The 10,201-nt window shown below is 33.5% G+C and overlaps 1 protein-coding gene and 1 long non-coding RNA gene across 2 annotated transcripts; one reads left to right on the forward strand and one right to left on the reverse strand.

The window, feature by feature from the left end:
* The first annotated feature begins 535 nt into the window (after positions 1-535).
* On the forward strand, positions 536-884 carry LOC109150329. Its single transcript, XR_002049124.1, has 2 exons — positions 536-788; positions 836-884. It is a non-coding gene; the product is annotated as an uncharacterized LOC109150329 (long non-coding RNA).
* Positions 815-4,477, reverse strand: LOC109150327 (RNA-binding protein 25-like). Its single transcript, XM_019298223.1, has 8 exons — positions 3,863-4,477; positions 3,168-3,213; positions 2,705-2,754; positions 2,509-2,550; positions 1,984-2,097; positions 1,374-1,452; positions 1,198-1,269; positions 815-1,112 (listed from the first exon to the last, which is right to left on the reverse strand). Exons 1-8 carry the CDS (start codon positions 4,438-4,440, stop codon positions 1,065-1,067), a joined length of 1,029 nt encoding a protein of 342 aa, XP_019153768.1. The 5' UTR covers positions 4,441-4,477; the 3' UTR covers positions 815-1,064.
* Between the last annotated feature and the right edge of the window lie 5,724 nt (positions 4,478-10,201).

Below are 10,201 nucleotides of genomic sequence, written 5' to 3' on the forward strand. Positions count from 1 at the left end.
AACTTTCATTTTCCATTATAGAACCACTAATACATTTAAATAAAAAAAAAAAAAAAAAAAAAAAAAAAAAAAAAAAGCTTTTAGACTATTGAAATAAGGAGTTAAACAAAAACTATTTTGACGGAGTAAATATACTATAATACTACCATTGGTACTGTAATAAAAGATCGATTGTTTATATTCTACTATTGTTACACAAATTCATGTTTGTTGCACTAAAAGGTCGATTGTCACAATACCAGATCTTTTTAAATAGAAACATCTTTTTAATTTAAAAAGAATTTTAGATTATTTAAGATTTTTATTTCAAAATTTTTCTTACATTTTTAGAGTTTCTTCCAAATTAATGTTATATTAAATAAAATAATTGTTAGATTAACAAATTGATATAGTAGTAGAATAGTTAGAATTTTAAATTATTATTTAAATGATTAAAGTTTGATTCTTATTAATAGGATTTAAAAAAAAAAAAAAAAAAAAAAAAAAAAAAACGATGTGACATGTGTATGACATGTCTAAGTGTGTGAAGGAACAATAGTATAAAATGTGTAACAAAGCATTTGACATGACAAAATACCCTAGTTTGAAAATAAGTTTAAAATTACCTTAATTTGGGAAATAAGTTTTGAAAGTACTCCAGTTTGGGAGAAAACAAAAACTCATAGTAAGAGAGACTTCTCAATCCTGTGTAAAGTAAGTAAACATAGATCAAATCGCCCCAAGAACCGTAAACTTTTTGGCGACAAATATTGCATACTCAAACAATGGGGACAAAAATTACTCCATAGGTATCATGAATCATACTCAAACAATGGGGACAAAAATTACTCCATAGGTATCATGAATCATTGAATATTCTTCTCACCGGTATGCTGGGGAACACACAAAAATATAGGACAATGGAATAGAATAGTTCACTTTGCGACGATCCAAGCAAGAATGCTATAGTTCCGGTTCCTTACACATTTTCAGGTCAGAATAAGATTCTAAAATGGATAATTGTTGAAGCCCTACCAGTTCATGTGCTCAGCCATCCAAGTCAAACTAAGATTATGCAACCAGCTTTACATAGCAACATCTGGATCCAACCGTCGCTGAATAGCAGCCGCAGCCTATAACGAATAACCCTCAATATTGGACAACATAAAGGTAGCTACCGTAATACATAATCATTAGATGTGTGCAAGTCTTTCTAACCTCAAAGTTGCCAAGCTTGTACTGGTAGGCCATCTCTTCCCGTAGTTGAGCTTGCTCTTTCATTGCCTGTGCCTATATATTCAAACAAAAGCATCATCACAAGATACACATTTACTATGAAGAAACATAACAAGAATACCCAATGCTGTTTAGATTCATTGGATGAAAATGTTTACCATTCCAGTTCGCATGGAGTGTTGCATTGATTGCAATTGTTCTTCTTTCTGCCTTTCACGTTCTCGAAGCAGTTCTTGCCTGTAATCACAACAAATGTCAACTGAAGAAAAGGTTCTATATGACATACAAATAAATGTAGGAGGGAAACACATTCATATGAACTTTCTACTTTATTTCCCTTAGTTAATAAATTAGGTTGGATATATCTCCATGGAGCTCATAAAATACATCTGGATAGACCAACACTTGCTTATTGATGAGGAAGGATAACTGACAAGAGAAACTCTCAGAGTTCACTAAGTTCTGTGCAAACTGCAAAGTGCATGCCTAATTTATAAATAGAGAAGAATGTTTTTCTAATCAATAAAGTTGCATGAAGAAGAGAAACAACTTCAAAAGAGAAGATTCAGCACAAACAGGGGGAAAATCAAGGGAATAGAAATTCAGAAGGTTGGATTATAATCTCAGCCGTTTCATTAAAATTTTTATATATTAAAAAAAAAAATTATCAGATGTATGGAACTATCAACTGCTTAAGAAACAGGAACTACTAAGAGCAAAAAATATAAATGATACCAATTTACAGTGCATAAGAATAACAGGACATACCGACGCTGTTCTTCATCATTAAACACAGTACGTTCAGTGTCCACAGCCTTATCTGGGCCTTTCTTCATTTCCTTTTCCATTTGCCGTTGGTAATAAGCATCAAGGTTATAATATCTGCAACCATTAACCCCAGAGCAAAATGAAATAAATACTAAAATAATTCTCAATATTGGAAATTAAATTCTTATTTGTAACATCCAAATTTTCATGCAACCTAAACATGTTCTAGCTAAAGCAATCCCCCTAACATTTACCAACTAACCAACCTATTCCCTAAATCAATGTTATTAATTGATCATTGTGTAGAAAAACTGCAAATGGACAAACAACTTATGTACTGCTGTATTGTAAAATTTCCATACACAAGAACACAGCAAATACATATAAACCCACAGACATATACACTCAGATATTAACAGCAAATAAAAAGGCTTTTGGAATTCAAGCACAAAAACTCCACACTTCAATACAAGCCTTGATATCTAAAGTGAAGAAAGACTGCACTAAAATAGTAAAGAACCTCACTTCTTAGAAGGGAAGGTTGCTGTGTTATGATCCTCCATGAATCTGCATGATAATTTACTATTAGAGAATTGCTAAATATGTTGCTCAGGAGAGAAAACAGTTAATATATTTCATATTTGTATAACTAGACTAGAGAGCACAAATTCATGTTTTAAGAATTTGTCCAAAATCAACCACAATAAACACATATACTTACTCTTTGAATAACTGTTTCTCCTCCCAGTTGGGCAGGCTTTCCAGGTTCACCTATTAAAGAAATGAAATCACACATTAGAATAACAAACAGGCTAGCTTAAATTGCGATGTAAAAGACAAATTTTCACTTCAAAAGGAGGTCAGGAGAAACTTGTCATTCATGAAAAAAGATTTGCCACCCTAGCTCCATCCATTTAATGTTGAATTATTTTGAATTAGAACAGATATTAAGAAAGAATTTTAACATCATATCACATTTGAGTTAGTATAATACACACACACACACACACACACACACATACATACAATGATTGTGGGAAATGAAATAGCAAAAAAAGAGTACACATATCTTAGTATTAACATAATGCATCAGGCCTGCAGCATTGCAAAGATAAGGAATACATGGCAAATGAAGCTAAATTAGAGTACCGTAAATGTGTTTGGCAACTAAAGAGCTATAGTACCTGTTTTACTTCTGCCAGCCATGCAGTAAACTCTGGTCGTTTGGTCCTGCAACAAAAGAATACTTACTTCAGTTAAAGTAGCAGTTCTGTAAATCCTAAAAAACATATGACAAATTTCAAAGCTACAGCCCTGACACTCTAAAAGGGGTAAGATAAATTTCAAGGCAATCAATTGGAAAATAGAGACCAAGTAAAGAAATCATTTTCTGAGTAGGGGAAGTTAATGACTCAAAATAATGCTTAATGTTGCACTCACTATACACTAGAAGAAACTACTTTTAAAAGAGTGTAACAGCTTTTCATTGTTTTCCTAAAGGCAAAGACAGATGCATTAGAAGCAGCCGAAAACAAAGCAGAATCTACTCAAACAAGTAAGTAACAGTTCAAAGTTAGACCAAGGATAATTCTCATGCCCAAATCACATCCATCAATGCCCTAAAGCAGAGTCAAACTATTCTCCTAAGCTTAAATCATGCCACACAGAAGAATCAATTTAGGCATCACACAGTCCACTACTGAAACTAGTCATCACTCTCAATTAGTTAATTACTTAATTTAACCAGTGATGATCTTCCTCATAGATTGATGAGTGTCAACATAAACCCTAACCCTAAGTTGTGCCAAATGAAAATGGCTTTTGAAACTAGAAAAGAGGGGAGAATTTAAGGAGCTGAAAATGGAGCGGAAAAGCTCACCACATATCAGTTTCTCTGATAATTCCATATTTTCCCCAGGAATCGGTGACAGCACTAGTTTTGCCCCTATCTTTCTCTTTCTTTTTATCCTTCTTTTTCTTCTTTCTCTTCTCCTTCTTCTTCCTCTCCTCTCTTTCTTTCTCCTTTCTCCTCCTCCTCTCCTTTTCCTTCTCTCTCCTTCGCTTGCGTTCCTTCTCCTTATCTCCCCCATCTTTCCTCTTTCTCTCTTTCCGCCGTCGCCTCCTCTCCTCCTCCCCCTCCGTCGACTCAGAAGCATAAGAATCTTTGTCCGAATACGAGTCATCAGACTCCGACGACGATGAATACGAATCTTCGTCGTAATCATCCCGTGACCTTTTCCTCGAACTTCGGCTTCGGCTGCGGCTTCGCTTTCGCTTGCCCTTCTTGCTGTGCCTGCGTCCCTCGGATCGTTTCAACCCGTTTTCATTGTCGGGTTTGGAATCTGAGCTGGTTTCGGACTCGGATTTATCATCAGTCCTGGATTTCGAAGATTTGAGGTCCCGCTTAGACGGAGTTCCGTCTTCGTATTCCGGAGTTCTATTTCTATCTCTCGCCATTCCTGTTTCCCTGAGAAATCAATAACGTATATATATACGAGGATCTGTTAATGATTTTAAGGAGCAAGGACTAAATGAGATTTTGAGAATTAACTTCTTTTTTTCTTTTAAACCTGAGATTTTTTTTTTTTTTTTTAAAATGGTCAAATAGGCCATGAACTTTACTCAAAGCGTCAATTAAGTTATTAAACTTTCAAAAGGTACAATTAAACACATAAACATGTTATTTGAAGCATTTTAGTCTAAAAATCGATTGATAACATACAATTACAGGTTACATAGGGTTCCGGCGACCTTTCCGGCAATCGACGACCGGGCGGTCGCATTTGGAGGAGGCGACCATCTGGTTTACCTTCTCCTTCATCTGAGAAGGCGACCAAACTGGTCGCCTTGTCCAGCGAAGGAGAAGGCAGACTAGTGCCTATGGTTTTCGATGCGGAAACCAATGAGGAGGAAGTCTCCAGCTGTGGGTTTTCATCCTCACAGTAGGAAAACAACTACAAATTCCAGTTCTGTCAGATCTGGAAACAAAAATTGAAAAAAGAGAAAACATACCGGTGTAGCTTTTTCAGTAGTGGGTTTGTTGGCGAAGGCGTTGAGTGTCTCTGGCCAGAATGGAAAATGACTTCAATTCCTTAAATAAAGGGAAGTCATTTTCTGGAAAAGACCATCTATTTTTCAATGACTACACCATATTTTCCATTGACTGTCCCCATTTTCCATTGGTTTCTATTTTCCTACCCTAACCAAACACTGGAAATCCGGAAAATGACTACATTTAGTCATACTCTTTGAATTTTGCCTCATTATATCCTTAATTTTTTTTTAGTTGTCTCAATTAGTCATTTATTTAAATTATTATCATTCAACTTTGAACAAAGATGGCTAACATCATTCAAATGTTTTTGCCCAAACATGTAATTTAACTCCCTCTCTCATAAATTATTTTAATTGAATGATGAAATTATATGTTAACCATCATTATTAAATCATACTAGGATAGAAATTTAAATGAACAACTAATTGTGACAAGCAAATGAAAGTCAATGACGTGCTGAAGGAAGGTCACACGATCAAACCCCAGCAGTGGGGTCTTTGTTAGAATAAATATACAATCATAATATTATAATGATCTAAACTCATAGCGGAAGCATAATGATCAAGCAAAACTCCAGCCATAGTCGTTACCTTTGTTGCATTGCTTGAAGAATTGTAAAGAATTTTGGTGTTTTCTCTACCACTTGGTCTCCTGTTGGACTAGATGGTGTAGTATCACAAATCACAGGAGCAGTGGGAGGACCATACATATATATAACCTACGTGCCATCATTATATGTTAAGTAACGGAAACTGTTACTTCCGTTTCAAACCACAACATAATGGCCGTAAATGGCCTATTAACTTGCACCACTTAATGGTGACATAATGGAAAATGTTACATTCCCCCACTTGGTGCAAGTATTAACTCAGAGAAGCAAAAATCATGAACCATAGAGATAATTCATCTTAATCAGAGTAGCATCCACTTATGATTACAATGTAACTTCTTCTCTAAGTATCTTATGTGGTATAAAACTTAATGAATAAATCTTACGTTCATTCTATTGTAATTAGTTATCAAAAACTAATTACTGCCACAATGGCTAAATTTGGCCTAATAAACTAGCACAACTTCATTTGTACAACATTAATGAAAAATGTTATAATTTTTCACTTGGTGCAAGTATTGGCACAACCTTTGTTGAAGATCAAAAACATGAATCATAGTGGTGTATGTCCTCTAAATTAAAGTGTGAGTAATACCAACTATGCATCACATGTATTTTGATTCTCAACTCATGTTCTTTATGAATAAGCCATACGTTTATTCTTGGTCCAACCTTAGAGATGTTTCTCAAATAAATATGTGCATAACCATAGGAGAAACCATCCAAATTACATAGAAGTGACAACATAAATGTACGTACAATATAGTCATATAATAAGTTCCATGTACCCTGTATGATTCCTAAAATTATTATAAGCATGTCTTAAGTAGGGATCCAAAACTATTAGCAAAATGCTAATATATTGAATTACTAACTCATTATCTTTAATACTATCGCTGACAGCTAAGTTTTCATAGTTGACACGTCTGCCACTCCCACGCTCATTAATCTTTAGCCAAAGACAGTAATTGAGTAGTCCATATTCCAACAGCTTAGATAACAAACCTATGAGTCTAAGCCCACAAATGGAACTTTAAACATACACCTTATAAATAGCAATCGTTATACTGTGCACCAGGGCGCACATAGCATTGTGCGCCCGGCGCCACCCAAAACGACGTCGTTTTGTTAAGTTGTTAAAAAAAAATTTCCTGTTTCGAATGCACATAAACTCATAACAGAATACACATAAATTCATAACAGAATACACATAATCTAACATAATACACAATACACATAAACTTTTAACTGAATACACATAATGGGTTTGATTAACATAATACACATAAACTCTTAACTGAATACACATAAACTCATAACACAATACACATAAAATTTTAACATGAGGTTTGGTCTGTTCGGATGGACGGAGTGATGTCAGCATGAAACACGTGCGTTTTGTGCCTGGGCGCATATTGCTATGTGCGTCATGGTGCACGATATAAATTGCCTATAAATAATCTCCAAAACAGAAAAAGAAAGTCCAACTTTTATGCTCGAGAGCAATAACGAGGATTTATTAATGTAACTTTATGAAACAATAAAAAATCGTATCATCATAACCAAAAATCATCAAGATTCATCTATATGAACCAACATCATGAGTCTTTGCATGCTTTATGTCTGTGAACACTGAATTTTGAGCCTTTTAAATCTTAATGACCCAGGATCAATTTGATGAGACGAAAGACTCCAATAAATGCTAAAGAATCTAACTCGTGATAGTTCACCATAAACTTAATGACATCGTTATAATAAAAGACTATTAATGTTGTTACAACATTTTCATAAATGTGTTGCAAAACTTGTAGTTCAACAATTTGAACTATTGTTTTTATAATAACAAGGCAAGGTGTCTTATCCTTGAAGTGGAGCAATCTTGATGTGAGACATCTTAGCTTTAATGATCTTTCCAAATGATCACTCTCACTAATCAAACGGGGCATCTTATTGATTTTTTAAATGATCACTCCCACTGATCAAATTATTACTCCCACTAATAAATTTATTCTTGAGCATAACTGATATACACACTAATGATTAGCAAGTCCAACTAATCTAACAAGGATTATAATTCCCACCATAGTTGGACATGCTAAATATGTACATGTAACAGACACAATTTTCAACTACTTAAACAAATTAAATTGCGTTAGTTGAAATTTGGCTAGATATGTACAATTTCAACATAAGGATCCAAAAGTATATCACGTTCAAATTCAAAAGCTCTACTGTGGTTGGGCTGAAAAACCAAGTAAGCCACATACAGTAACAATTTCAAGTTACTAAAGTTTTGGAGTTTAACAAAATACATCTCTTGCCAATGCAACTCATGCAACATAGAATTATAACTGGCTTTAAATTATAAGTTATAATATTCTAAAATTGGTACGATAAAATTTTATCTTGATCATTAATTTAAACAGAAGAATCTAATGACATAAAATTTGCCTGTAGACTAAAAATTTATTCAATTAGGCTCAACTGAGACTTTATGATAATCAAATAGAATAATCTAGTGATACAAAACTTGCATGTGGGCTAAAGTTTTATTCAATTAGATTCATCTACAACTTTATGATAAAACTATCAAACCATGTTCCTTTTCTTAATCCCTGTGGGTAAATTAAGAAATATGATTTGATATTTTATTTTGACTATTTACATAAATATAATAAAATTCATGTGGGTAGATCTTATTATATTTTATGTAATTAGTCACAAAGTGATCAAAAACTTAATAATTTCAATTATGAAATTGTATTGATCACTTATATTTGTAGACAACAGAATATTAATGTACTAAGCTATTAATCAAATTTTAATTTCTATGCATAATAAATACACATAAAATAAATTAGACTAATACCTCAAAATGTACACATAAAAATACTTTTGAATATGTACATATATCATAATTTTATGATAGAAGACGTCAATTTATTTATATTGTAACCATATGTTAAATAAATTGACCTTCCTATCTGTAATGATAAAACTCACCAAAACTATATTCCGATACATAATTGCCTGTGGGCTAAATTACGATAATAGTTTGATGTTTTTACCCTAATTAATTATATAAACACAACAAAATTGCCTGTGGGCTAAATTTTATTGTATCATATAATTAATCACAATCAATATATCTATGACTATATGTGATCTCAGCAAATTTTAATTAATTAAAGATGACGTGGCTTCCCCTTAATTAATCAAAATTATATAATCACTAGACGATTGTCTTGATATTTCAGGCATCAACTTTAAAGCCTAAAAACAATTATGCAACATTGTGATAAACAATTCCAAGTATACTCCCAGGAAAGTTGGTTGAGACTAGGGGTGTAAATGAGCCGAGCGGCTCACGAGCGATTCGCGAGCCGCTCGGTCAAAATCGAGCTCGAGCCGAACTCGAGCGGCTCGTTTAGTAAACGAGTCGAGCTCAAATATTCTAGGCTCGTGGCTCGTTGAGCGGTTCGCGAGCCATAATTAAATAAATAGATAAATATTATTTATATATATATATATATATATATATATATATATATATATATATATATATATATATATTAAAACTCGCAAAGTAGTAGGAAAGTCCTAAATCTATTGCAGCTGCATACCCGCTGCCTAAACCTCTCAGTGCCTCCCCGAAAATGCCACTGGCGCCGATAAGGAGGAGCATCAAATCAGATGTCACTACCGAAGTTTGGACTTTTGAATTTTTAAAGTTTTTATTATTTATGTATGGATAAAATAATATTTATTATTAATTAAAATATGAATTCAAATAGGTCAAACTCGAGATTAAAATTGAGCTCAAATCAAGCCCGAGCTCGAGCTCAAGATCGAGCTGGAACAATTGAGCAGCTCGAGCGGCTCGAAAAATTGCCGAGCCGAGCTCGAGCATCATTTTTTGAGCTCGTTCGAGCTCGAGCCGAACTATGCTTATCGAGCTCGAGCTCGAGCCAACCCATGCTCGAGCTCGGCTCGGCTCGTTTACACCCCTAGTTGGGACAGAGCCTCATTAAAAAATAGCTCCTTAGACAGAGTAACGTTTCAAGAGAACTAGTAGTACAGTGACCACTTCCCGAGAAACTACTTTTCCTCGATTCATGTTTTCTCACACTAAAGACATAATTGACGAGTAATCTTTCTAAATCTTTAATAATTCACATATGGAAAGACTTTTTAATGTCAAGTGAACATTCTAAACGGTCTAAAGGTACTTAAACATAATGCACTACCGTTTATAATTCTACACACAAAGTTCACCTTAACAAGGAATTATTATAATTCCTAACATATGCAATTCCAAAGGCATAATTAAATTCACATAACTAGAAAATATAATGTTATACTAGTGAACAATTATATGTGAAATTCAATATGCTCATATCCAAATAAATTGTACATCATAATAGCAATTTAAAATGAGCTATAAATTATTATTCAAATAACAACATAAATCCAAAGTTTAAAGGATTATAAAATTGGAATAATAATTGAGAATAACCATATACTTTTCAATTGTTGAAAAGTTTTAACTTGTA

The sequence above is a fragment of the Ipomoea nil genome, unplaced genomic scaffold, assembly GCF_001879475.1.
Source record: "Ipomoea nil cultivar Tokyo-kokei standard unplaced genomic scaffold, Asagao_1.1 scaffold2279, whole genome shotgun sequence".
Taxonomy (NCBI): Eukaryota; Viridiplantae; Streptophyta; class Magnoliopsida; order Solanales; family Convolvulaceae; genus Ipomoea; species Ipomoea nil.